This window comes from Anopheles cruzii, chromosome 3 (assembly GCF_943734635.1).
Source record: "Anopheles cruzii chromosome 3, idAnoCruzAS_RS32_06, whole genome shotgun sequence".
NCBI lineage: Eukaryota > Metazoa > Arthropoda > Insecta > Diptera > Culicidae > Anopheles > Anopheles cruzii.
In genome coordinates, this window is record NC_069145.1 from 37,715,280 (window position 1) to 37,741,579 (window position 26,300).

Sequence of the window (26,300 nt, forward strand, 5' to 3'; positions counted from 1 at the left end):
AATGAAGGAGCGATGGCTTTTCTTCGGCGAATGATTTCGATTACAGGAACGAAAAATGGTAGAAATATACTCGATCCAAAACGCGACACGCACAGACAGACATGGCTCTAGATCGTGGACGGCGCGCAACACGGAACACGGTGTGTTGAAAATGGTACGCATGTATTTGTGACGGATCCTTTTCCTCGGAGGAGCGAAAAAAACTCAAATTCCCAGCGCGCAGTGGCCACGTTGCGAAAAGTGGTCGATCCGTCCCGTCCGTTCGTCCGTCCAGGGTTTGCGCAGTTGTCACCGCAGTTGTCATTTCATCGGCTCCAAAAATACCACCACGGCGACGGCAACAACTGTTGATCGAAACCGAGTGTCAGAACGTTGCGCTCGGTATGCTGCGGACGCATAACACCCGCAACTCGGGAGCGGAACAGCAACGACAGGTCACCTCGCCGTGAGCGCTATCGCGCTCACGCGCGTGCCGCAGACGCACGACAAACTCGGCAACGGTCGCAACCGTCCTGTTATAAAAATGCATAAATTTATTATCCAACGCGCGCGATGGAATGTTGCCGACGGAAGCTGTACGATCCGAGGGGACGATAAAAAAGGGCCTTGCCTTCCGGCTCGGTTCGGGGCAAACTGAAAATATACTGCCGAACGGCGATGGGCTTTGTTCAGTAACTTAACTGGTACAGACTCGAAGCAAGAACTGTGCCTAACTGTCACTGATCGCTTATTCGATTCCGTCGAGGCCACTTATGGTCCGTTCGAATCTATTCACCGTTTTGTCGCTATTTTCCCCGCCCGAAGCGAAGTATGATCGACGAAGCGCGGTCCCACTTGTTCAAGCTCCAACCAAAATTTCGGCCATCGGCCACACTTTGATCGGCCGCGACGTTCGCACCGCACGGGTGTGAACCTTCGGCGGAAAACCCGACGAAGAGTGATCGGTCGGCCTAGGGGGCCTAGGGGCGAGGGGCTACGGAGCAGCACGCACCAGAGAGAGGCCAGCAAAACGCCCTGCGGGGGAGGGAGAGATCAGATCCAGAAGCGTGTCAATTCGGCGTCCGATACACGTACGGTTGCGGAAATTCGTATTCCGCTCGGGCCGCCTCGATTCTTTCCTTTCTCGCTCGCTCTCGGGCATGCGAGCGCTCCAAAATTCGTGTGCTGTGTGCGAGATGTCCTATTCGTACACACTTCCCAACACCCTCTCACCGGATGTTAGGCATCGTTTCTTCTCTTTCCTGTCGTGGAGCAAGATGGAGCAAGATGGACGCGGCGAAGAAAGGCGAAAGAAACATTTTGAAAAAAAAAACTCACTCTAAAACCGAGGCGCACTCGCACACACACAAGCCCGCCCGATCGGTCTTCGGCGTCCGGCCCGCTGTCCGCTGGACAGGAGACGGACACCTCCGAATCGCTGGCCCGGTCGTACCGTTTATCAGTTGACGTTCGGTATTCAGCTCATCAGCACACGCTCGGGAACGCTCCCTGACACGGATCTGAACCATTCCGATTGCTCCAAAGGCACGCGACCAGTGAGAGTGTGTGTGCGTGTGTGTGTGCGACCAGTACGGCTGTGTATGTGTGTGTGTTAGGGAACGTGTGTGTTTGGTATTGTGGAGCGCTTCCCAGCAGCAGCCTCCCGGGGCGAAGCAGCGATAGGCTCCCAACAGGAGCACCTGCCAGTTATTGCGCGATCAGTTGTAGAAACCCTAGGTAAGCGACGTACGGTGCGTCCTGCATAGAAGGAACCGTGCACCGTGTCGTACCGTACCGTGAGGGGTTCCGTGCTCCGTGGCCAGTGTCAATCATATTCAAAGTTGAGTTGATATTCTGATGAGTGTGGTGCACCTGGAATCGCGCAGTGCTGCAATGCTGTGGGATGGACTACGTCCAGATCCCTAAGCCCGCGCCCGCGAGAGGCGTGTGCGAGAGAGTGTGCTCCTACAGTAGTCCTGCTAATTTGGCCTGGTATTCCTCCGCGGTTGCCGAAAGCCTCGATAGTCGTTTTCGTTCCGAGTACGCGAGGATCGCATCCGGCGATGATCGGCACCGCCAAGTGGCTGCAAACCCTGGGGGCAAGGAAATTGATTGCCACCATCATTCCCACATTCGGTGCGCCACCGCCGGGCCTTCAGTGCCGCGCGGACGCAGCTGTTGGTACAGAGGGTGGACGTCTTTCTGGGCGTTCGAAAAGAGTTACCAAAAACAAATAACACAGTTGGATTATCGTTCCCTTGAAATCCCCTCCCGAAGGACGTTAAGGTACTGTACGGGTTCCATGGAAACTAGTTCTTCCGGATGGCTACGGGCCACGATCCGGCTAGCGGTTGCTGCAAATCCGTCTTCGAATTGGAACGAAATGGAGAGCACCATGGGGCCACATGGGGACGATCGATCGTCGAGCTGTGCATTCGCCGATCGGCTTTCGTCTGAGTTGGGCGCCCCGTTCGCTTTCGATTCGGTTCGGTTCTCGATCGCTCTCGTCCTGCCACACGAAATCCGACAGCTGCGCCGCACTCCACATGAGTTCCACAAACAAACACACGCACACACACAGAACACAGCACACCATAGAACAAGCACACAGACAGACGACGCACTGTACTCTAACGACACGAACGAACTGGCCCTGGAGATGGTGGTGCGCAATCAATTGTTCTGCATTACTCCTCCGAGCTGCCTCCTCGCGTACACGGAAGCCGAGATCCCTTCGTTGGCCCCCGGCCCGACCCCTGGGGGGGCATTCGCGGGGGGAAAACCAGCCCATCCTAGCAGGACCAGTGACACCGACACCGATGTTTTTGACCCCCCCTTTTCTCGCCGTGTTCTGCCGTGGTTAGGTTTTTGTATGTGCGCGACCAGTTGTTGTTCGAGCGCGTTCCGGGACGAGTTTTGGTCGGCATATTGAGTAAGGCCGAAAAGTCACACACAAACACTACTTCCGGCGGCGCACCCGAACGTCCGGCGCACCCGCAGCACAGTCAGAGCCAGAGAGAGCCCAGCACACACTTCCCGCCCAGTTCGTCCTGCGCCAGGCGGTACACCAATCATGTGGAGTGACGACGAGGAGCGAAGATCCGAACCGGTCGAAGCGACCTGGGAAGAGTACAGTCAGTTCTATCGAAGCTTTCCGCGCTCCATGACCATTTCCGAGCACGATCGGCGCGAGATGGTCCGGGTGTTCTACATCGAGCAAGACGTGCCGGTGGTGGAAGACTCGGACATTGACTTCGTCCCGACCAACATGCTGAGCGGATTCTTCCTACACTCGCACAAAGGTAAAAAGATGATGGCAGAAAGGGAACGGAGCTGGCACCCAGCTGGCAGTCACGCAAGGATGGCTGCGCCAGTGCGCGCTCGGGGAAAGATGCCCCCTTTTTTTATGGGACAAGTCGTAAACAATCGATCGAACACGGTTTTCTTGCGCGAAACGTTCTCTGGCGATGTCTGCCGCCCGTATTAGTGCCACTGTCACATTTCATCGTCTTGGCTCAAAGGACCGCGCCACCATGCGCCGCCAAGTTTCTCCAGGCCCTGTTTGTAACTTCAAGAAATTGTAGCTAGTGAGGAATTTACTTGAACTCACGATACTCGAACACTTCCGATTCACAGCCCTTTAGCCATTCTAGTGATGATACTTTGTAAGTTTACTATTTTTATGATCTTTCTTCAAACTGTTTTCGTTAGGATCCGTTTTTACTTTGTTTGTTGATAAACAAATATTAAGACTACTTGTGTTCATACTAAACGAACTTATTAGTGCCGAAATCTCTATAATGTTATTGAACTTTTTGAAGAATGCCTTCTATAATGTAATTTCATATTTAAATTTCATTATGGCCAAATTTCAACCCACCAAACTGTTGGGCATCCAACCAACCAAATATTAGTGTGCTAGTTTGGAACAAACAAAACTAGTTTAACCCAACGTAATGCCGTTATCTAGGCCCATGCAGGACAAATAGTTCTTCAAATTTAAATGTAGGCAGTAGTCAATTATAGCAGCATATCGTTCGTGTGTGTGTTTGTTGAACGGCAAGTTTTGCAATCAAATTATTGAACCGTGGAGAAAACATCATTAACGCAGCTGATAGTCACATCCTTATCCAACGTTCGTGCCCCCTCAGGAGCAGTCCTTTTACTTTTCATCCCCAGCAGAGCACTGTCGGCTGGCTGATCAGCTGGCTGAGAAGTGCTTTGCGCTGCGTCGTCTTTCAAGCGATCGACGATTAACGCTCTATTATCCCCGTAATGCCCGTTCGCCACGATTCATGCGCATCTGATGGAGCGCTCCGGCAACTGGCGCGCCAAGTGCCAACTTGGCCCGCGAGAGGCCAAAACAACACCACGCCACAAATGCCACGCGCCCCGACGAAGGGACGGAGTCACTCAAACAGTGGCAGTCACCCTGCAAGTGCCATCAATTAACCGGAGTGCGCCCCAACACTCGAGAGACTTGTTGATTTCGGAAGCCAGTGTGCCACTTGAAAGTAATCCAAGACCCTCACAAATCTGGCGCTGCTCATCAGCAGCGGCTCGCGAAGCACAGTTTTCCTCGCGAATACGAAGACGAATGCCTGTTTATCGTTTTCGACAATTCCGGCGCCCCTTTGCTCGCGGGGCGCTAGACATCGGCGCTAGTACGGGACGACCACCACAAGTGGAAGCCGCTTCGAAACCGGGACTGAGTCGTCGGTTGCGGGATGCCGAAGCCAGTCGCACATTTAGCACTAAAATAAACAACACGCGAGGGCCACACAGCGGCCGGCCAGAGGAGCGAGCGTTTGTGGCGCGCTTGAGCACAGTTCGGCCAAAGCGGAGGTTTAGAAAATTGAATAAAAATATTTTCGTGCCGCCTCATCGCGCACGGACGCCTTCCCGCGGCACGCTTGTAATGCTGCGAATGCTCGAATTCCGGTGCAATGGGGAAGAACAAAAATCGGTCAATGAAACCGAGAACCCAAACAATGCGTAAACTATGCTGCGTTTACGCTCGATGGTAGACGCACGACCAGTGTCTCCTTTCTGCTGTGCAACGAAAGACGGCGTAGATCGTCGGCTGTTGGTAGTTTACCGTTTCAAGGGCACCAACATAAACGACGTAGAAGTTCGGAAACACCAAACGCCAAACGTTCGATTCTAGCCGATTTTGTTTAAATTTGAGCTCAATCGTTTGGAGAGTTATCACTTTACATTTATAGTTAATCAACCGTGGGCAGTTTTAGTTCAGTCAAACGGAGGTTCGTTGCTGTGCATCGGTCGCGGTCGCGGCTCTCTACAAATGTTCCCGCAGCTTGATAGGGCCCCGACAATCCGCGAACGGTTCCTGAGAAATTCCTGAGCCCGAGTCTGATCTTTTTGGGTAGATAAAAATAGGCCAAAAGCGTACCAATCGCCACTCTTACTCGAAATCGGAAGCGTTCTCTACAAACTGACCGATGGTGGCGGATTGTTTTCACTTTCCCGTAATGGGTCCATTTTGCCATTTATGACGAACGCTGAATTGTAGAATCGGCCAACGGACGTCGGCCACCAAATGCGTCGTCGACCAGCTTCTTCACGCGTCCCGGTATTAGAAGCGCGCTTGCGATCATATTTTCTTTGTGCATTAGTCATTCCAGGGCTTTCGATTTCATTCTATTGCTCAATGGTCCACCATGACGAACCGAACCGTGGCCCGAACCCGTTCCAACCTTGCGCTAACCTTCTTCCATCGTTGTTTTTTTTTTCGTCCCCGTTTCCGTCTCCTGGTGGCCACTCGGGCGATCTCGGGCAGCATAATAATTTATGGGTGGCTTTCATGCACGAATACACTGCCGCAGCTGTACACTGGGGCGGCGGCGGCAGCGGCGGAGGCGATGATCTGCTGCCGGGTGTTGGCTTTCCGCACGGTTCTTCGGCTGTCACACTAACGACCCGGGGCGCGCATGATGGAAGGCCTCGGCAGGGCCAACGGTGGCCTATCGAAAACGTTGAAATAATAAATTTCCTTTCTTTACGCTTTATTGCAACCGTTTCACTCTCCCGCTTTCTAGTCGCTGCTGTCCATCAAGGCGCGCACACAGTGCTCGGGGCGTTTTGCCGAGAGGAATGTAAAAACAAACACCGCGGTGTTGTTTCTACTATTTTTACCTCTTCCCAAGTTCGCACTATCAAAGTCGAGGTTTGCGTTTTTCTTTGTGCGGATTAAAAATCTGCCCCGAAAATGCCGATCCTGCCTCCTGCTCCGATCCGCTGTAAACAGTGTGTGACGAACCGTCGTTCCGTTCGTCGTTTTTGTATGTTTTTTGTTTTTCTATTTCCACAAAGCGCTTGCGTGTGCGGCTGTTCCATAACGAAGCGGGCGCCTGGTGCCCGTCAGTAGTGGCCGAGGCAAAGCTGGTATGTGGCGTAAACTTACTCCTTAACTGACACTGCGTAAAAAATTTGACTGTTTTGCATGAGCTGAGCGAATTTAAAACGCACCGTCTCCGGCTCGATTACCTCGATATCGGAAGCATTGTCCTTGGTAATGCGGAAACAAATGTATTTCGGTCCAATAAAATCCCATCGAAAACATTGGGCTGGCGTAAACAAATGGAAATGTTTATGCGCTCCTCCGTTCGTCTCCCGACCGGTGTATGATTGGCACAACCAGCGTTAGTTGCCGCCCAGCCGCCTAAGCCCGTGGACCAGGATGTAGTTGAAATCGATAATAAACAATCCGTCCTATTTAGGGGGGGCTACAAAGTTTCGAGTCAAATTGAGTTTCTTACCGTTGTCATCGTTCACCGCGTTGCGGCGTTGGTACGCCTTGTGTGTGTCCGATGCGGATGTAAGACCGTATGCCGGATAACCAAACAAATCCTAGGCCTTTTTGGTCGTTGGCAACGCATTGTCACAAGGTTGTTTCTCATCGCTCGCTCAAACTCCCGCCCGCCGGTCGAAAACGACATCGTGATCGTGACTCACAACAACAACAACTCACAGCGGGCACAACAAACAGGATCAACAAACAATTGGACAGACAAACACAACATAGGTGGCCACCCATCGAAGGTGGAAAACGCTGTTGTTGCACCCGCGCTGCGCGTTGCGCGGGGTGGTGCCATGCCATGTGATCTTGACAGTGAGACGACCGGCGGGAACGAAGATGGACATCGGACCGAAAGTGCTGGCCAAAGACAGACAGTTTTTCGGATAATTCCAAAACAGAAACTCGCACAAAAACCCGCACATTTACCGCCAGCGAAACTGGCCAGCGGCTTTTTTCTCCGCCCAAAGATCTATATTTATCAGATCAGATCAGCGGCAAAGCGAGACGAAAACGAACGAGGCGAAGGCCAGGTCCCGAATGGCTGTGTCGTCCGAACGTCGCCTCCATTCAGCCGCGCGCGCGCGCGCCCGACTCTAAATGCATCGCCAGTGTGCCGGGAAATGTGCGAGTTTATTCTTTTTTCTTTCTTGCGTGTCCTTCCAACGGGTGCGCTTGAGCTGACCGGGACCGGGCGGCTGGGAAGCTGGGAAAAATTTTGAAGATCCGTCCAAATAAATTGTGCCAAAAAAACAACAGGTGTACCCAATATGTATCGCTGCGGCGTTTGGGCAGCTCCGTCCTGCCTGGTGGCAGAATGGGCAGAGAGAAAGCGAGTGGCAACAAAGTGGCGGAGTCGCGCGATGGGGTGCCAAACGTAGAACAGGCAGTTCTGCGGCCGCGGGACGCGCAGAGTAGCACGGGAACGCAACCGTGACGCCGCCCCGTCCAACGGCGCCGGATCCACCCCACCGAGCGCCGGGTGGCACGAGTAAGCGCAAAGGAATTTTTATAAAAATACCCCTGGAATGGATCACACTTTTGAGCCGTTCACATTATGCGATGATGATCGTGTGATGATCGTGATGAAAATAGGGAACGCCGCGGCGGTGTTGTGTAACTTGTGCCCGGTCCGGGCGAGATCACCACCTTGATCACATGTCTCGCTTTGCGTGGGATTGCGAAGGACTTTGCTACTCGCCACCGTGTCGTTCGCTGCGCTGGGATTCGCTTGAATGATGTGGTTTTTTCTTGTCGCCTTTCTTCCAAACCAGCCGAAGTCAAGATGCCCAGCGGACAGGTAGACAAGCCCGTGATTGACGACAACCACGATGGCACCGTATCGATCCGCTACGACCCGAAGGAGGAAGGTATCCACGAGCTGGCGGTGAAGTACAATGGTGAGCATGTGCAGGGCTCGCCGTTCAAATTCCACGTCGATTCGATCTCGTCCGGGTACGTGACGGCGTACGGGCCGGGCCTGGTGCACGGTGTCACCGGCGAACCGGCCCAGTTCGTCATCTCCACCAAGGGGGCCGGTGCCGGTGGTTTGCAGATGGCCGTCGAAGGGCCGAGCAAGGCGGACGTAAGTATCATCGAGTGCGGTGACCGAAGCAGCGCCGCAACCGACCATTTGTAACCTCCGAAACCGATTCGCTGCAGATCACCTACCACGATAACAAGGATGGCACGGTGTCCGTGTCGTACCTACCGACCGCTCCCGGCGAGTACAAGATCTCCGTCCGCTTCGGTGACAAGCACATCAAGGGTTCGCCGTACTTTGCCAAGATCACCGGCGAGGGCCGCAAGCGTAACCAGATCTCGGTCGGTTCCTGCTCCGAGGTGACGCTCCCGGGCGTGATCAGCGACCAGGATCTGCGCTCGCTGAACGCGTCGATTCAGGCGCCGACGGGCCTGGAGGAACCGTGCTTCCTGAAGCGCATGCCAACCGGCAACATTGGCATCTCGTTTACGCCGCGCGAAATCGGCGAGCACACCGTGTCCGTCAAGCGGCTCGGCAAGCACATCGCCAACTCGCCCTTCAAGGTGAACGTGTGCGAGCGTGAGGTCGGCGACGCGAAGAAGGTGGTCGTTTCGGGCAGCGCACTGAAGGAAGGCAAAACGCACCAGGACAACGTGTTCGCGGTGGACACGCGCAACGCCGGATACGGCGGTCTTTCGCTGTCGATCGAGGGCCCGAGCAAGGCGGAGATCCAGTGCACGGACAAGGACGATGGCACGCTGAACATCGCGTACAAACCGACCGAACCGGGCTACTACATCGTGAATCTCAAGTTCGCCGACCATCACGTGACGGGCTCCCCGTTCACGGTGAAGGTATCGGGCGAGGGTACGAACCGGCAGCGGGAGAAGATCCAGCGGCAGCGCGAGGCCGTGCCGATCACGGAGGTCGGTAGCCAGTGCAAGCTCACGTTCAAGATGCCGGGCATTACGTCGTTCGATCTATCGGCCACCGTCACCTCGCCCGGTGGCGTTAGCGAGGACGCCGAGATACAGGAGATCGAAGACGGACTGTACGCGGTTCACTTTGTGCCGAAGGAGCTCGGTGTTCACACGGTTTCGGTCAAGTACAAGCAGATTCATATTCCTGGTAAGTGGCCTGGTAAGTGGTCAAGAAGCAAGGCATTGACAAGGCTCCATTTTCGTCTGCAGGATCGCCATTCCAGTTCACCGTTGGTCCGCTCAAAGACACTGGTGCCCACCTGGTCAAGGCCGGTGGTCCGGGTCTCGAGCACGGTGAACAGGGTGTACCGTCCGAGTTCAACGTGTGGACGCGCGAAGCAGGCGGTGGCACTTTGGCCATTTCCGTCGAAGGCCCCAGCAAAGCGGAGATCGAGTTCAAGGATCGCAAGGACGGCTCGTGCGACGTTTCCTATGTGGTCAGCGAACCAGGTAAGCCAATGTCCCATGTCCCATGTCGATTGCACAACACAACGGACACTTGATATCGTATGGGTTACGGCGCATTCCAGGTGACTATCGCATCGGGTTGAAGTTCAACGATCGCCATATTCCGGACTCGCCGTTCAAGGTGTACATCTCACCGGCGATGGGCGAAGCGCACAAGCTGGAGGTGGCGCAGTTCCCATCCGGTTGCGTTCAGGCCGACAAGCCTGCCCAGTTTATGGTCCGAAAGAACGGTGCCAAGGGTGAGCTCGATGCGAAGGTAAGATGCGTCGACTGCGGCGACTCTCGGTGCTAGAGGCGACGTATAATTTACCGTTTACCGCTCACCGTAGGTCGTTGCTCCGTCCAACAACGAAGACGATTGTTTCATACAGCTGATCGACCAGGATCAGTACTCGGTGCGGTTCTATCCACGTGAGAACGGTATCCACGCAATCCACGTGAAGTTCAACGGTGTCCATATTCCCGGCTCTCCGTACCGCATCAAGGTCGGCAAGGACGACGTCGATCCGGCCGCGGTGCACGCTGTGGGCAAGGGTCTCGGTGATGTGAAGACGGGCGAAAAGACGGATCTGATCATCGACACGTGCAATGCCGGTGCGGGTACGCTGGCCGTTACCGTTGATGGTCCGGCCAAGGTAGCGATGGACTGTACGGAGGTCGAAGAAGGCTACAAGGTCCGCTACACGCCACTATTACCGGGCCACTACTACATGACGATCAAGTACAACCAGATGCACATCGTCGGCTCACCGTTCAAGATCAACTGCACGGGCGAGAGCTTGGCCGAAGCCGGTGGTCAAGAGACGTCCTCCGTTATCGTCGAAACGGTGGCCAAGATGTCGAAAGGTGGCAATCGGACCGGAGTCATTCTGCCCATCTTCAAATCAGACGCCAGCAAAGTCCAGTCGAAGGGCATGGGTCTCAAGAAGGCGTACATGGGCAAGCAGAATCAGTTCACAGTGAATGCCGGTGATGCGGGTGAGTTGCGCAATGCAATGACGATAGCAATGGGCAAAGAATAAAACGGGGCCTTTTTTATCGTTTAGGCAACAACATTCTGTTTGTCGGCATTTACGGCCCCAAGGGACCGTGCGATGAAGTGTTCATCAAACACACGGGACGCAATCAATACAATGTCAACTATCTGGTGCGTGAGCGGGGCGACTACATCCTGCTGGTGAAATGGGGCGACGATCATATTCCCGGATCCCCGTTCAAGGTTGAAGTGTAAAGGCCCCACGAGACACCCGCCACTTGTTCCGTTAAACAAAAGTCAAACACTGCAAAATGTCCACACACCCATTCGGCTCGAGTTCATCTTGCGAGGAAAAGTGCCAACAGTGCCACAGTATCGATCATTACAACAACGCATTAACAATGACATTTTTGGAAACATCACACAGACACGCAAACACACACATACACACACAATCTGTACCATCTCACAACACGTTACGCTACCGTTCTCGGTCAATGTGTACGCCGATAAGCTGTTTTGTTTCGAATGGTCTCAGCGTATCCTTGCCCTTGGCAAGAAGAAAACAATCGTCCAACGCCGTAACCCAAGGTGCCTGAACTGAATTTACCCTATGCGCTAGTTTGAAGTGTTCGCTGAAAAACAGAAGGAAAAACGGGAGAATATCCTTAAACGGGAGACGGTTTTTCATTTTTTTAAATCTCAAACCTAAGCAGTATCTTCAACCTGCGCCATAAAGTTTGCTAGTGCGCCCTTTTTACCATACTGACTTTAAATTCGCAATTCGACCCACGTGTTGCATGGAGTAATTATCAATGACTCGAACATCTTGATGGATCTACAATTTTAGCACTCAAAACCCTGGTCTTCCAGAGTTTAAAACCCTAAAACCGGGACCGAGACGTTCTTCTCCGGTGCAGCTCTGCTGTGCCATCCGCTGGGCGATAAAGTCGGTAGCAAAACGCCCAGACAAATTTTGAGCCTAAGTTGAACTGTTTCAGTTTTTATCTTTCTTCGCATGCCGTTTGGAATCATTTGAAAACTTTCCCTTTGTGAATTGAATGTTGGTTAACTTGTTGCTTAATCTGTTTCTGTTTTTTTATAGAATTGTATATTTGTATTTGGTTTTCTTCCCGCCCACCTTCGAGTCTCAATCTTTGTTACATTGCTACACTGAAGTTAAAACATTGCGCATGCCAAGTGTTTTTACGTTTGCTACTTTTAATTTACCCTCCTACAAGGAAACGACAGTAATTCATTCGTTCCACGGGCCCAGCAGTTTGATTACTATTTATTACGATTATGTTTCTTACTTCTATGTTATGTACCCGCTACTTCCTAAAAGAAAACGACGATCCGTCTATGTAAGGTATAAGAAATATTAAAAATGAACAAAAAAAATAAATAAAGCGATTGTGTAAACGATGTTCTCGTTTTCTATTGTTTCATCCGAACGAAACCGACACCAATTGATTGACCATGCAAGCAGAATGTTGCAAAGAAAGACAAACTTTTGACATTAAGTATGGAACAAACCAGTTTAGTACTTTTGAATTACTTCGATTTTATGAAATTAAGATTACGAAAAAATCCGTTATCTTGAATTTGGACCACGTTATACTCAACCGCTGTAAAAACACACTACCGCTGTGCCGCTGCAAATATTCGGAAACGTCAAAACTCTGTAAACAAACACCATGTGTGCATTTGTCAGTTCATTGCCATTGTTCGGCATTATTTGTGATCGTTGTTGTCGGATTGATTTTATATAAAACTAAGGCAAATCGTATCAGTTTCACAATGTCGAGTTGGAAAAAAGCATCGAAATCGAACCAGAAGGTGCACCGCGAGCGTGCACAGCCCGCAGCTCGGGAGCATTTGGGGGCGCTGGAGAAGAAGAAGGACTACAAGCAGCGCGCTAATGATCAGCATCAGAAGGATGCCACGCTAAAGGCGCTCCGGAAGCGGGCGCTCAACAAAAACCCCGACGAATTCTACCACCACATGATCAATTCGAAGATCCAAAGAGGGGAACACCGCGAGCTGGAGCAGGGCGACGAGTTTACGATGGATCAGATCAAGCTAATGCAAACGCAAGACCTGAAGTATGTGACGATGAAGCGCACGATGGAAGCTAATAAAATCCGTCGGCTGCAGAGCCAACTACACATGACCGATATCGTCAATGAGACGCCCAACAACCACATTTTCTTCGTCGAGGATGGTGAGGAAGCAACCAATTTCGACCTGGCGGCACGGCTTGACACACACCCGGAACTCATTGGCCGCCGAACGAACCGGCCACGGCTGAAGGATCTGGCAAAACTGAAACCGGACCACATTGAGCCGGAAGTTCTGGAGCGCATCGCCCGGGAACGCGATCTGTGCTACAATGAGCTGAAGCGCCGCATTGAACGAGAGAAGGAGCTGGCCGTGGTGCAGAAGACGCTGGAGATCAAACGCTCGTTAAAGGAGAAACGAAAAACGCAACCGAAACGAGTGAAAAAAGGTACGGCGGACCGGGCACCAGTTTACCGGTTCCAGTACGAGCGCAAACGGTAAAATACCAAGGGGGCTACAATCTTTATACTCCAAAATATACTTTATTCATATGGAAGCGAGAAAGATTCAATACGTTTTTATAAACATTTCATAAACCGAACAGTTGTCAGTGACACTAGGATAACAAAAAAAGGTTAGTAAAGGTGATTCAATCAAAGTCCATATCAAAGTTTTTCATTTCGTCACTATTTGCCGGCTCCGTTGAGCCTTCGCTGACCAGCCGCGACAGTTCGGACGCATCGTAACCGAGGAGTTCGCGCAGATCGCACACAAATTTGTACACGAATCGCTTTCCGTGCACTTTCGAGATCATATCGCCGTCGTAGTAGTAACGTAAGGCACGCGACAGCTTCTCGTAGTTCATTGTCGGTTTGTTTTTCCTCTCGCCCCAGAGCTGGGCCACCAGTTCCGGGTTGCAGAGCTTGAACTCTCCTTCGCGACCTGAAGCAAAAAAAGGGATAAAAATTAAGTCATTTGCAAAACCCCCGTGGCCATTGGTGGCATTTGCTGATTTACCGATCCACTGAATGATGCCGCGATGCTCCCGATCGGTGAGTATCTCCAGCAGAAACTGCCACAGCTGTATCTGGCCATTGTTTCCCGTGCGATTACCACAAAAATTGGCTTCGTCTGCGCGGCAAAACGAGAGAGAAAAAGCTGTTACGTCAAGTTAAATTTTGTAGTTTCATCCGGCTTCCTACGTACTTCCTAAAGTGACCACTTTTGGCATCTTCCGTCGAATGGCCATCTCATCGAAATCGTCCCCGTCCGGTACGTGCTTTTGTAGGACGCCAACAAACTTGCATTTCCGCAGCAGGGCCAGATGTGTCCAGAACAGGGTGTCCGGATCGTTGGGAACTTTCTGCCTGAACTCATCCCGCCCGAGTGCGCACAGCTCACGGCCGCTAATGTTCCAGTCCTGCAGTTTAATACCGGTCAGGTTGAATGCTCGCACCGCCCACTGGATCCAGTGCTTGACGTGCGCTACGGTCCACTCTTTCGGGTCTTTCGGAATATTCAGGCGCTGCTGATCGCGCAGAAACGTGCTGTCGCACGTCCAGCGCAGCGAGCCCGGCTCCTCCGGGCCGCCATCATCCATGTCCGAATCGTCGCAATCGTCCATCGAGTGTTCGTTCAAGCTGCCTGATTCCACCTTGATGTGCTGCAACAGCTTTTCCGACGTCGTCGTCTCTGCCACTAAGCGCTGCTCCCGTTCTTGCTCTTCGGCACTGACCGCGTTGATGATAGCAGCGACCGCGTTGGCCGTTTCCTGGGCTTCCTTAGTAAGTGGCTTACCGTCACCAGCGCCCACCACCGAACCACCGTCCACCAGCGTATCGCTTACGGAGAGTTCTTTGTTGCGCTTTTGCAAAGCGTTGGCAGCATTTGTTGGGGTCCCTTGGGTGTCGGTCTTCTCTTTCCCGGCAGCGGGGGCTGCCTTTTCCGATTCCTTTGCCGCCTGCTCCAGCTCCTTCTGATACGATTGGAGCACTTCGTCGGTAGGCTTCAGCACGTCGGCAATGTTGATCCGTCGCTGTGCCGGTTGAACCTGCACGTTGATCTGGACCAATCCCTCGCCTTGAACACACTGGTCGACGAGATTCTTGTGCGATTCCAGCATCGTCGAACCTTGCAGCCAAAACTCATAGTGCTTCAGCGAGATGCCGATCCGCTGCTCGACCAGTCCCCGCAGTTTCGAAAGGTTCTCGCGCAAATCCATGTGAACCGCTATCACATCATCGTCGTCGTCGCCACCGAACAGAAGCTCATTCGCGGTCGGCAGGAACTCCGCGTTCGGCATCATTAACCCATCCTCGCCCAGCTGCAGCGGCAAATCCGGCACCTCGAGTTTTATGTTCAACGAATCCATCATTTCGCACCGAAGAAACCTAACATAATCGAACCAAATAGTACAACCCGGAAGTGTCTTGCACTTTCACTGTGCGGCCACAAGTGCTCATGAAGGTTCACATGCGTTCCACCAGACCGCGCGACCCTTTCGTTCGTGGCACAACAAACCTGTTTATTGTAATCCAAGAACTGTCAAGCGGCACTGACAGCCAAAACGTCAGCGTGCTGTGAGTTGTTGTTGGCATTGTTGCAGGCATTGTTGTTGCTGGCAGTCAGGTGTGCTGAGGACAATTTACCGGTAAATTTCAAAACAAACAAAACGGTACACAATTCTATCTAATCTTCTGCTCATTAACCAGGAGACACCCTTTATCGGCCACATGCGTGTTGCGCCATGGTGTAGACGGTTCGGCACTAGGGTGCCGGACGACGAACTATTGCCCCGGAGCGTTGTGCGACGTTTGGCAGCCACGGGCACGGAACTGCCGCTGGTGGACAGTGTAAGTCCAGTAACAAATACGAAGAAATCACAACGCCGCAAGCACAATGCCACAAGCCGGCAACTGGAACGACCGTCCGATGGACCCAGAATGAACGAGATGAACGTACAGATGCTCTCACCTCGGCTCTACCGCCAGATATTTGGCCACGCGGACATTTCAAGCCCTACGATCGATCCCGAATTTGTAAGCACATTGCAGGACGAGCTCGTTCGGCACGGAATCGATATTTCGAAACCAGTCCTGCTGCCCGAAGTCGACTTGAACCTACCCAGGCTGCGTGGTGCCAACATCGAGGAACACTTTCAGCAGATTGCCGAAGAGCAAAGTGGGCCTTATCGTGATGCGATTGAGACCCTGGTGGACGAATCGACGACACTTCCGCCTGTACCGAGTGAATGGTCACGAGCGCCAGGGTGGACACGATACGATCCCAACCTCGATGGGAAGCCCGTTTCCGTGCCTTTTCCTCCCGATGCCGCACTTGTCTTCGACGTAGAAGTCTGCGTCCGAGCCGGTCCTGCCCCGGTGATGGCCACAGCGGTCAGTTCGACGTGCTGGTACTCGTGGACTAGCCCACTGCTGTTTGGGGCTAGCGGGTCACGTATCGCACCTAATCGCTGCCAACTGCAAGATCTCATACCATTGGAGAGCGATTCGGAGAAACGCTGGCGAGATCGGCGACGGTTCCGGCAGCCACGAATTGTGGTTGGACACAACGTGTCCTACGATAGGGCGCGCGTTCGAGAGCAGTACTGGCTGGAACCGACGGCACTGCGCTTTCTCGATACGATGTCCCTGCACGTGTGCGTCAGCGGCATAACAAGCTACCAGCGGGCGATGCTAAAGTCGAAAAAGGCTCTTCCGGAAGCCGATAGTGGTTGGAGTGAGCAAAGCTCGCTCAACAATCTGGCCGACGTGTACGCGCTCTACTGCGGGGAGCGGTTGAGCAAGAGCCAAAGGGATACTTTCGTCGAAGGAACACTGGACGATGTACGAAAGGACTTTGCTAGCCTAATGACCTACTGTGCCGAGGATGTGCGAGCTACGTGGGCCGTTCTGCGACGCTTGTGGCCACTGTTTCAGCAGCGCTTTCCACATCCGGCCACGTTGGCGGGTATGCTTGAGATGGGCAGTGCCTATTTACCCGTCAATGCAAACTGGACACGTTACTTAACCGAGTCCGATCTTGCCTACGAGGATTTCGATATTGAAGCGAAGCATCTGCTTGCCCAACGGGCGGATAGTGCTTGCGCGCTGCTCCACGATGGCGCTTATGGTAAAGATTTGTGGCTGTGGGATGAGGACTGGAACGTTCAGGAGCTGAAGTTGAAAGCGGCGCGCAAAAAGACCACACCAAAGGGCCTGCCGACGACGGGACAATCTTCAACCCTAGCCGATGGAGATGATGAAAAAATGGCTGGCGAAAAGGATAACGACGATGAGAACGACGAGGCGCAACGGTTGCGGGATCGGTTCGCCCACCTGTACGCAATGGCCGACCGGCTCCCGGTGCGTCGGCCTTTACTTCCGGGCTACCCTGCATGGTATCGCAATCTTTGCTCCAAGCCCGACCCGACCACTGATTGGCAACCAGGACCGTACCAGAAGCTCAGCACCGGGATGCAGATTGCACCGAAGCTGTTGTCGCTCTGCTGGGAAGGTTACCCGCTGCATTACATCCGTGGCCACGGATGGGGCTTTCTCGTGCCTTACAAATACCATCGTGACGATGGTTCGGACGCTGACGGAAGGCTTCCCCTTGAGCAACTGGTGTCCGCTTGCCCGGTGGTCGAACTGCGCCGGCCGTCGGCCTCTGCAGCCGAAAGCAGTGAAGCAATGCATCACCTTCGACGAGACGTCGAACAAACGATCAGCCGAAGAGAGTACTATCGGAAGGTTGGGCCGCGCAAGGATTCGCCCACCATCCACTACGAAGGAGCCGGTGTTTGGTGTAACTTAGAGCTTGAAGGATGCTGCTTTTTTCTTCAGCTCCCACACAAAGACGGTGCCGGTCGTCGAGTGGGTAATCCACTGTCGAAGGATTTTCTCGCCAAGTTCTCCGAGAACGTACTAGCCGGTGACGGGCAGGCAGCAGAACGGGTCGTCGCTATTGCCCGTATGCTTTCGTATTGGCGCAACAATCGGGACCGCATTCACGGTCAACTGGTCGTTTGGCTTGAGAACGAAGGGCTGCCCATCACCGTCGTCGAAGCCACCGACGACAGTTCCCCCACTGTATTCGGAGCCATACTGCCGCAAGTGGTGGTATGCGGGACGCTTACCCGCCGCGCCATGGAACCTACCTGGATGACGGCTAGCAATGCGCAACGCGAACGGATCGGGTCGGAGTTGCGGGCAATGGTACAGGCACCACCCGGTTACCGTATCGTGGGCGCCGATGTCGACAGCCAGGAGCTCTGGATTGCCTCCGTTCTGGGGGACGCGGATGCGAGCGGTCTGCACGGCGGTACCCCATTCGGTTGGATGACCCTCAGCGGAACGAAAGCCACCGGCACCGACATGCACAGCGTTACAGCACGGGCGGTCGGAATTTCGCGAGATCACGCGAAAGTAATTAATTACGCGCGGATCTACGGTGCTGGTCAGCAGTTTGCCGAACGGTTGCTGAAGCAATTCAACCCGACCCTCTCGGAGGCGGAAGCTCGTTCGAAGGCGAGCAAAATGTTCACACTGACCAAGGGGCGTAAGGTGTATCGGTTGCGGACCGCGTGGGCGGATGCGCACCCTGAGTATCGCCAGAATTGCACGCCATATGAAGCGCTCAAGCTGGCGCGAATCTGCAATCGGGCCGTCGACGAGATGTTCCATCGATCACGGTGGTGCGGCGGTACGGAGAGTGCAATGTTTAATCGGTTGGAGGCGATCGCGAGCGCCGACCAGCCGCGGACCCCGTTTCTAGGCGGACGGCTTAGTCGCGCACTCGAACCTGGCGAGGAAGGAGTGGACGAAGATCGCTTTATGCCTACGCGCATTAACTGGGTGGTGCAGAGTGGCGCCGTGGACTTTCTGCATTTGATGCTCGTGTGTATGCGCTGGCTGATGGGTGCAGAGCGCGTTCGCTTCTGCTTGAGCTTTCACGATGAGGTGCGCTATCTGGTCGAGGAACGATACGCACATCACGCGGCCCTGGCCATGCACGTAACCAATCTGCTGACGCGCTCCTTCTGTGCCCACCGGTAATTCTGCCTACCATCCCTTAGCGTTGGTTGTGAAGACAGGCAAATGATTTAACAACTGTTTCTTTCTATCTCGACATTCTATAGAATCGGCTTCCGGGATCTGCCACAATCGGTAGCATTTTTCGCCACAGTCGAGGTTGATCGTGTACTACGCAAGGAAGCCCAGCACGATTGCCGAACACCCTCCAATCCACACGGCATGTCCGCAGGGTATGGCGTGCCGGATGGAGAGTCGCTAGATATCTACCAGACGCTTACCAAGCTCGGTCCCGACGCCAGCGATATGAGCCACTGGGATTGGCACCAGAGGAATGAAACAACGCAGCATAAACTGACTAAGCCTAAGCAAAATCAAAGAAAGAAGATTCTCATCCGAGATAAAGGCAGTTTAGCAACTGCTACTTAGGATGCCATAGGAACTATCGGAGCTGCTCGTCGCGTATAGTACAGAGGTTTCCGACTTCAATTCATGTTCAAGGGGGTAGCAATCAGACTGCCCCATTGCCTTACGCGTGATCCCCGGCCAACGGTGCTTGTGCCGTCAGGAGCTTAGAAATCAGCGACAACTAATTAAGGACGGCATTTTCTGTAAAGGATCGATCACTTTCGAGAATACGTATCAGATCATTCTATCGGTATCCTTCCGAGCGTTTGATTGTTCTCAGAACCTCAATGAATAACGTAAACGACCAATTTACTGTGAAGTTAGCGCTGATTTTCCAGTCTGATTCTTTTGTCTGTTAGCCTCTTTCTTTTGAATGATCCTTTCTTCAGAAATCGCGCGAACAATTATTAGCTGCAACACTTTAAGTGAACTTCGACGTTGAGAATATGCTACATACATCCGTTCAAATCTATATTTGGTATTTGTAACGGACGACGATTCAGTTTTATAATCCTTTTTGTTGAGTTTGAACTGCAGGATTCGGTTGAGAAGCTTGCATATATTTTTCAAGGAGCTCTCCTGCCAATAAACAGAAGATGAGGCAATACCGAACTGAAATTAAATCAACAAGTCAATGGGACTAACTGCCATTTTAATTAAATTATTTTTGGATGCTGTATTCCGAGTTCCCTTGTAACGAGGGTTGATAGTGCGACAGTGCTGAGGTTGTTTTGTCAGTTTGCTTGTTCTATTTATTCCGCTGTTCGCGTCAAAACAAAACAGAGAAAATTTTACGTTCGCTCGGCAGCATGATAAGGATTGAGCCGTTTATTGTGATGTATTGACCTTCTCCAGTCGTGTGTGAAATGGATTCAGGTAAAACAGAGTATTTGTTGGTGCTTTCTGGCCCCTAGTTGCCTACTTGGTAGCGTACTCACAGGACACATCACCATTCACAGGCCGCCGCACCGATGGTGATGGAATGGAGAACGAGGCTTCGGCACCATCGTTCGTAGGTAAACGTCTGTCCAGCGCGTCATCAACCACTTCGTCTGGCGTAGCGTCGCGTGACCTAAAACTGCCAGCAAATCTGGCGATCGAGCGACTGCTCCCACACGCCGGTCCTAATCCGATCTACCGTCCTACGGAACTTACGGCCAGTGGCCGGGCATCGCTACCGGCCGTCGTTCCTCGGGGGAAGGTGTTCAATCTTGTGCCCCGTCTCGTGTCGCACGGTGGTCAGCCGAAACCTGTCTCGTCATCGTTACACAGCAAAGAACCAAAGTTTGTGCCGTTCGAGCCGTACAAGGGCGCAGTGACACCGATCATCCCGGGGAAGAACTGCATTCCCGGCGGTGGGACACGGGTCAAACTGAGCAATCGCAACAATCTGGATCTGAGCGTACTGGTTTCTCAAATGTCCACCATGACCGATAAAGAGTTGCGGCCCGGAAGTGCCGCCCTTCCACGGGACGACGACGGCGATAAGACCCGCTACGAGAAGGAGTTGGAAAAATTGCGCAAGGAACGTGACTACCTGCAAGGGCAGCTCAAATTTCAGGCACAGGTTAACTCGGAGCTAAAAAACTTGCTCGTCGCGGCCGTCGGCGAGGATCTGCAAACGAAAGTGAACGTACTGACCGAGGACAAGCTGCACCTTGCCCGGAAGCTGCTAAGCTCGGCCGAAAATCTCTCATCGCACACGGAACAAATCGAATTTCTGGCCGGACAGAGTGAAGTTTGGCGCAGTAAATTCCTTGCCAGCAGCCTTATGGTGGAGGAACTGGCACGCTGGAAGGCTAGTCTCTCGCAGCGCAATGGACTGCTGTTAGGATCGAACAAAGAGCAACTCGAGGTCATTTCGAAAGCACGCGAAATGATGGTCGAAGTATTGCGACAACTGCGCTTTCTAGCGAACGTGAAGGAACCTCTGAAATTGCAATCGGCAACCGTCCTCGATCTGGTGTCGGAGTGCGTAAACATATCGCAACAGCTAGCACTGCAACACTCGGCCCTCGGCATCCCCGACAGTCTGGACGAGTGGCTGAGTGGGTTGGAGAGTATGACCGACGCAGAAAAGTTAGCCATTCAAGCGCTACAAACGTCCAACCAATCGCTGGTTCCGACGGACGACGCATTTAGGGCCATCGTTGGCCAAGCGTTTCCTTCCATACATACGACGCGATCGCTACAGCAACAATCGGACACACCGCCATCTCCGGGGGACGAATTCGAGCTCATAACGAAAACGGAGTGTGAGATGAACAAGTGAAACGCAGTGGAATGCCTTTTATGTTTTATGTAAGTTGTTGAATGAGTGAGCGCTCAAGAACGCCGAATGCAATAAAAACACGCATACGAATCTGGATTAAAGATCTTCTGTCCCACTAACGCGTCAGAAAGTTTGCTTAACAGTACTTCCAGGTCATTCATATACGTGACCCATTTTCCGATACGCGATCGATTTCGTCGTCGTAACGTGAGATCGTTTAAGAGACACCCTGTGTGTCGATTGACGTTTCTCTTATCAACACACGTATCTCGTAGCGCCGCACTGAGAGCATTACTTGCCAACCGAAAACATTTTGCGTCGTCGCGGTTTAGCGGCTGTTGATTATTGAAGGTCCAACGGGCGCACAGCAACAAATTAAGCAATTCAATCGTGCGGCTCTAGTGTGTGTTGATATCTCTCCGACGGTTTAGGTCCGATTCCCACAAGTCGTGTTGCATAACTACCTGTGAAGCGAATCCAAGCAACAGTTGGAAGGGAAACAATGGTAAACTGAAAAACGAGCTCGATCGGGGAAAGATTATTTCATTAACTATTACTTTTCTACTCCTTGCACAGCTTCGAATTGCCGCACGTACCGGCGGATTGGCGGTTCGGCGTGTTGCGTCTCCGAGCACATTCCATTTTCAACGAGCAATGGCCACCGGGGATTCGCTTGTACTGACGGAGGAAGTCGGCAGCAAGGGTGTGATCACGCTGAACCGTCCGAAAGCGCTGAACGCCATCAACCTGGACATGGTGCGGCAGATCTACGGTGCGATGAAGCAGTGGGAAACGGGCAAGAATTTGGTGATCGTGAAGTCGGTCGGCGAGAAAGCCTTCTGCGCCGGTGGTGACGTGCGGGCCATCACCGAGTCGAGCGATGCGGAACTGGCCAAACAGTTCTTCAGCACCGAGTACAGAATGAACGCTCTGATCGGTGGTTATCGGCCGATTTATATTGCCGTCATCGACGGAATTACGATGGGCGGTGGCGTTGGACTGTCGGTGCACGGTAAATATCGGATAGCGACGGAGCGCACAATGTTTGCTATGCCGGAAACAGCTATTGGCCTGTTCCCGGACGTTGGTGGAGGTTACTTTCTGCCACGTCTGCAAGGAAAGCTCGGTCTGTATCTAGGGCTAACGGGGTACCGGTTGAAAGGACGCGACGTCTACAAAGCAGGTGTTGCGACGCACTACGTCGAGAGCAAAAATCTGCAGGCACTCGAGCAGCAACTGTTGGCCACGACCAGCGCCAGCGAGGTAGAAGATGTGCTTGCGCGCTTCTCCGAGAAGCGAGAAGCTGGCCTCGAGTTTGTGTTGGAGAAGCACTTGAAGCAGATTGACGATTGTTTCGGTGCACCGACGGTGGACGATATCTTTGCGCGGCTCGAAAAGGACGGCAGTGAATGGGCCCACAGTACGCTAAAGTTGCTGCACAAAATGTCCCCCACGTCGCTGGTCGTAACGCAGAAACAGCTCGAGTTGGGCGCCAAGATGGACCTGAAAACGTGTCTGCGGATGGAGTACCGGTTGGCGGTGCATCATGCGATTGACAGCGACTTCAAGGAGGGCGTTCGGGCGTTGCTGGTCGATCGTGACCAAACGCCCCGCTGGAACCCGGACAGCCTGTCCAAGGTTGACCCAGGACGCATTGAAAAGTTCTTCGGACCTTTGCCTGACGGCAGCGAGTTAAAGTTCGAAGACGACGAACCGAAGGCCAGTCTGTAAGAATATGTTGGTTTGGTTTAAGACTTGATTCTATTCCAACATTAATCTTCGGCAAGGACTTGCCGAAGCACCAAGTGCATTTACTAGCTATTAATTGTGCCAACAGTTCGCAGCGAAGCTGCAGTCATGGATGCATGGGTTTTTACTCTAAATTGTAAGGGCAGAGAAATAAATATGTGAGGTCCATGTTCCTGCAGCCGCAAAAGTTTCGGATACAGTCCACACCCACCACACCATTGCTGAGAAACTATTCATTTCATTTTGTCTTCCACTCCATCGTTACTTTACTTTGACCGAACATTCTTTTTTTTCTGCAGCCCAGCAGCTCGTTGTGTCCCGCGCAATGGCTCTTCGAGTTGTGTTTAGCCAGTTAATAAGATTTTTTTGATAAATTTGTTCGACGCTTGTCGTTCTTCACCTGCACACCTGCAGCCATCCGATCTGTTCCCTTTTGCTATCTGTGTCTTTTAAACTTCACTAATAAACTAATACGCAAAGATCATGGTTAGCTACATGGCATGCAAAAAAGTAAAAAAATCTTCACAATTCGAATGAAACCAAAAACGAGATGAACAGAAAGCGTAGGATTCTCTAAAGCAAAAATACATTTAAGTTTCCCTTGGCTATGCTTGAACCTTATTTCGCCTCATTCGCACCCCATCCAGAGTTACCCGCGCCTGTACCCGGGAATGATAACGGAGCCGAACATGCAACATCGCCTGCCGAACTAACTCCTCGTTTTAAGCACTCCTTTCGCACACCGCGCGTACGATTACCGCTCACTTTAGCAACGTCGAAGACGTTCGTATTTGCCTCTTTTATTTGTGCCGACTGCCCGTTCATCACTCGCAGGAAGGGAGTATTCTCCGCGATCCCGACTCTGCTGGCACACACACACACTAAACAAACTCACTGCTGAAAGTCCTTGGCGGGGAAGAGTTCAGACTTCCAAGTCTGTGTGTATTTTTGTTACCTTTAAAACCCGCGCACCCATTGATACTCAAGAGAAAGGACGAGGAAATGGAAAAACAACACGAAACGCTATCTGCAGGTGAAGGAAAGGGGATAGTGGAAAGTTTGCGCTGAGCTACACGCGGTATTAGTCGATGTACTGAGCCAACCAGCGGAACCCTTCGCCGTAACCCTGCCGCTTCAGCACGGAGCACATGAACAGCTCTAGCGGGCGGCCGGGCAACTCGGAGCGCGCCACCTTCCCCTTGCCGGTGGTCAGCTGGTAGAGCGCGAAATAGTTCCGGAGCTCGTCCTCGCTCGCTGCGCCCGGTTTGTCGATCTTGTTGCCGAGAATAAGCACCGGACAGTTCGAAAGTGCTTCGTCCGTCAGCAGTGAGTCGAGTTCGTTTTTGCTCTCCGTGAAACGGCTTCGGTCCCAGGCATCGATCAGGAACACGATCGCGTCCACTGCAGGGAAATAGTCCTTCCAAACGCGTCGTGCTGCGGGGCGCATCAGGTTGATTGAAATGAAGGAAACCATTACAATGCGATTGATTTGTAAAAGGCGGCTAAATTCTATTACCTTGTGTATGGCCACCCAAATCGAAAGTTGTGAAGCGCATATTTCCTATCGAAAGTTCCTCGGACGCTGCATAATGTTAAACCGGTGTTGGTGAGTAGGTGAGTTGGCCACTAAATATCAGGCATACTCACTAGGATGGAGCGTCGGAACGTGCTGTGCTAGTCGATCGTCCTTCAGCATGTGTAGTAGTGTCGTTTTACCCGCATTATCCAACCCAAGGAACAGCAGCTTTCCCGATTTCTTCCACAGCCCTATCGAACGGGAAACACAAACAGTGACACAATGCCTCAGCTGATCCGGCAAGGATACACTTACCTAGGTAACCGAGCACTCCGGTGAACCAGTCCCAGATGAACATTATGACAATCTCACTCTATCTTTAGACAAAACGGAGAACCAGGAGAGCAGCAACGGCGATTGGTGGTGGTTGGTGGTGCCTAAAAATATCTCCTCGCAGTTGTCCTCGCTGAATGCCATGGAAACCACAACGAAACACAGTTGATTACAAACATTAGTGATTGGCTTCGAACAGTGATTTCGCGCAACATCATCGCTGCAAAGCCAGGGTGGTCAGGGGAACAATGAGACACTGCGTAGTCGATTGATAAGGTGAACGCCAATAAAATAACCCCTTCTGAGTGCTGCGTGCGTGTGCGAATTCACGCGGGATGCTCTCTGTGTGTACGTGATCTTCGTGGCGCCATCGAAGCATGATATTTGCTTTTTCAATCGGTCTGTGCTTTATTGTGGCCAAACGAACTTTACCCTCTCCAGCGTTTCTTTGTTGCGTGTCTTCGCAACCACCAGTTTCGGTCGTAGCCCGCCAACGGAGAGATTCCATAATTTGGTTAATTATGTTTGGCGCTGGGCGATCTTAACGACCTCATTTCACAATTGGACAGATTATTTGGATAAGCCTCATTTGGGACCGTGAACGAAAGTGTTAGCCCTCGGGACGAAGACATTCCACTTTGCACTTGTCACGTTGTGCTGGCGCGTGTCTAGCCTTGGAGCTTGGATTATTAATGCCCGATCTTGACGGGCGCACTCGGATGGCCAACAGTTTATGTGCACCCCAGTGCCAGTATTTATTCATAAGAGTATAAACAATACGTCACAACGAACGCAGCCACCTCACTGTTTCACACACAAACCACCGTCTTCATGAGCACAATTGAGGTGAAACGAAATCAAACAGATTTCGGCCATCGTTTCGGGGTTGTTACTTCACGTTACTGTTCGCAGAAACGTGTGGCAGAGCGCAAGAATGTGCTGGCCAACACGGCAACCTCAACTTACCCGTACTGCTGCAAGCACGACAAACGAAAACTTGATCTCGGAAGCACGGTGAATCGTCGATGGAACCGTCCTTTTCCGCGGGGACTAAACCAGCGCACCACGGACACGACCGACAGCAAAAACGAACAAACGGGCCGTGAATTTCACGATGGAAAAGAAGTGAAATTTCACGCACCCCAAGTGCTCCGCTGGTTGGTGGCAGATTTTTGACGGATTCACCGTTGGCTTTGCGAAGCCGATTGCGTTTCTGTGTATGCGTG

The 26,300-nt window shown here is 52.4% G+C and overlaps 7 protein-coding genes across 10 annotated transcripts in view; 5 read left to right on the forward strand and 2 right to left on the reverse strand.

Moving 5' to 3' along the window:
* LOC128273424 (filamin-A) overlaps positions 1-12,129 on the forward strand; it is a 45,146-nt gene extending 33,017 nt beyond the window's left edge. For 2 of the 4 annotated variants that reach the window (XM_053011382.1, XM_053011385.1), the window contains 6 exons: positions 8,071-8,381; positions 8,459-9,407; positions 9,470-9,709; positions 9,790-9,983; positions 10,057-10,705; positions 10,774-12,129. In XM_053011382.1, the coding sequence (XP_052867342.1) occupies positions 8,071-8,381; positions 8,459-9,407; positions 9,470-9,709; positions 9,790-9,983; positions 10,057-10,705; positions 10,774-10,958 (2,528 nt within the window). In that variant the 3' untranslated portion in view covers positions 10,959-12,129. Of the gene's footprint in view, positions 1-1,612; positions 1,717-3,118; positions 3,282-8,070; positions 8,382-8,458; positions 9,408-9,469; positions 9,710-9,789; positions 9,984-10,056; positions 10,706-10,773 lie in introns of those variants that run through there. The other 2 variants (XM_053011384.1, XM_053011383.1) reach the window with 2 other exon arrangements.
* Positions 12,130-12,503: 374 nt separating this feature from the next.
* LOC128273426 (probable U3 small nucleolar RNA-associated protein 11) lies at positions 12,504-13,375 on the forward strand. Its single transcript, XM_053011387.1, has one exon. The coding sequence runs from the start codon at positions 12,504-12,506 to the stop codon at positions 13,263-13,265; it is 762 nt and encodes a 253-aa protein (XP_052867347.1). The 3' UTR covers positions 13,266-13,375.
* Positions 13,323-15,224, reverse strand: LOC128273425 (DNA-binding protein Ets97D). Its single transcript, XM_053011386.1, has 3 exons — positions 13,971-15,224; positions 13,782-13,895; positions 13,323-13,706 (listed from the first exon to the last, which is right to left on the reverse strand). Exons 1-3 carry the CDS (start codon positions 15,136-15,138, stop codon positions 13,414-13,416), a joined length of 1,575 nt encoding a protein of 524 aa, XP_052867346.1. The 5' UTR covers positions 15,139-15,224; the 3' UTR covers positions 13,323-13,413.
* Positions 15,225-15,402: 178 nt separating this feature from the next.
* Positions 15,403-19,225, forward strand: LOC128270340 (DNA polymerase subunit gamma-1, mitochondrial). The gene is made up of 3 exons (XM_053007739.1): positions 15,403-15,414; positions 15,479-18,816; positions 18,904-19,225. Exons 2-3 carry the CDS (start codon positions 15,497-15,499, stop codon positions 19,223-19,225), a joined length of 3,642 nt encoding a protein of 1,213 aa, XP_052863699.1. The 5' UTR covers positions 15,403-15,414; positions 15,479-15,496.
* A 729-nt stretch (positions 19,226-19,954) lies between these two features.
* LOC128272524 (uncharacterized) lies at positions 19,955-21,565 on the forward strand. The gene is made up of 2 exons (XM_053010349.1): positions 19,955-20,080; positions 20,164-21,565. The coding sequence occupies exons 1-2, from the start codon at positions 20,071-20,073 to the stop codon at positions 21,474-21,476; spliced, it is 1,323 nt and encodes a 440-aa protein (XP_052866309.1). The 5' UTR covers positions 19,955-20,070; the 3' UTR covers positions 21,477-21,565.
* A 269-nt stretch (positions 21,566-21,834) lies between these two features.
* On the forward strand, positions 21,835-23,499 carry LOC128274514 (3-hydroxyisobutyryl-CoA hydrolase, mitochondrial). Its single transcript, XM_053012739.1, has 2 exons — positions 21,835-21,981; positions 22,053-23,499. The coding sequence occupies exons 1-2, from the start codon at positions 21,979-21,981 to the stop codon at positions 23,205-23,207; spliced, it is 1,158 nt and encodes a 385-aa protein (XP_052868699.1). The 5' UTR covers positions 21,835-21,978; the 3' UTR covers positions 23,208-23,499.
* On the reverse strand, positions 23,444-26,253 carry LOC128274515 (GTP-binding protein SAR1b). The gene is made up of 5 exons (XM_053012741.1): positions 26,041-26,253; positions 25,057-25,207; positions 24,873-24,992; positions 24,742-24,807; positions 23,444-24,659 (listed from the first exon to the last, which is right to left on the reverse strand). The coding sequence occupies exons 2-5, from the start codon at positions 25,097-25,099 to the stop codon at positions 24,307-24,309; spliced, it is 582 nt and encodes a 193-aa protein (XP_052868701.1). The 5' UTR covers positions 25,100-25,207; positions 26,041-26,253; the 3' UTR covers positions 23,444-24,306.
* Positions 26,254-26,300: the final 47 nt, after the last annotated feature.

Coding starts and splice junctions, on each gene's coding strand:
- LOC128273426 (XM_053011387.1), top strand. CDS start 12,504: ATGTCGAGTTGGAAAAAAGCATCGAAATCGAACCAGAAGGTGCACCGC.
- LOC128273425 (XM_053011386.1), bottom strand. CDS start 15,138: ATGATGGATTCGTTGAACATAAAACTCGAGGTGCCGGATTTGCCGCTG. Junction 13,896..13,970: donor AAAAGTGGTCACTTTAGGAA/GTACGTAGGAAG, acceptor TTTGCCGCGCAG/ACGAAGCCAATTTTTGTGGT. Junction 13,707..13,781: donor CGGCATCATTCAGTGGATCG/GTAAATCAGCAA, acceptor TTTTTGCTTCAG/GTCGCGAAGGAGAGTTCAAG.
- LOC128270340 (XM_053007739.1), top strand. CDS start 15,497: ATGCGTGTTGCGCCATGGTGTAGACGGTTCGGCACTAGGGTGCCGGAC. Junction 18,817..18,903: donor CGCTCCTTCTGTGCCCACCG/GTAATTCTGCCT, acceptor GACATTCTATAG/AATCGGCTTCCGGGATCTGC.
- LOC128274515 (XM_053012741.1), bottom strand. CDS start 25,099: ATGTTCATCTGGGACTGGTTCACCGGAGTGCTCGGTTACCTAG. Junction 24,808..24,872: donor CGTTCCGACGCTCCATCCTA/GTGAGTATGCCT, acceptor AACATTATGCAG/CGTCCGAGGAACTTTCGATA. Junction 24,660..24,741: donor TTTGGGTGGCCATACACAAG/GTAATAGAATTT, acceptor TGCGCCCCGCAG/CACGACGCGTTTGGAAGGAC.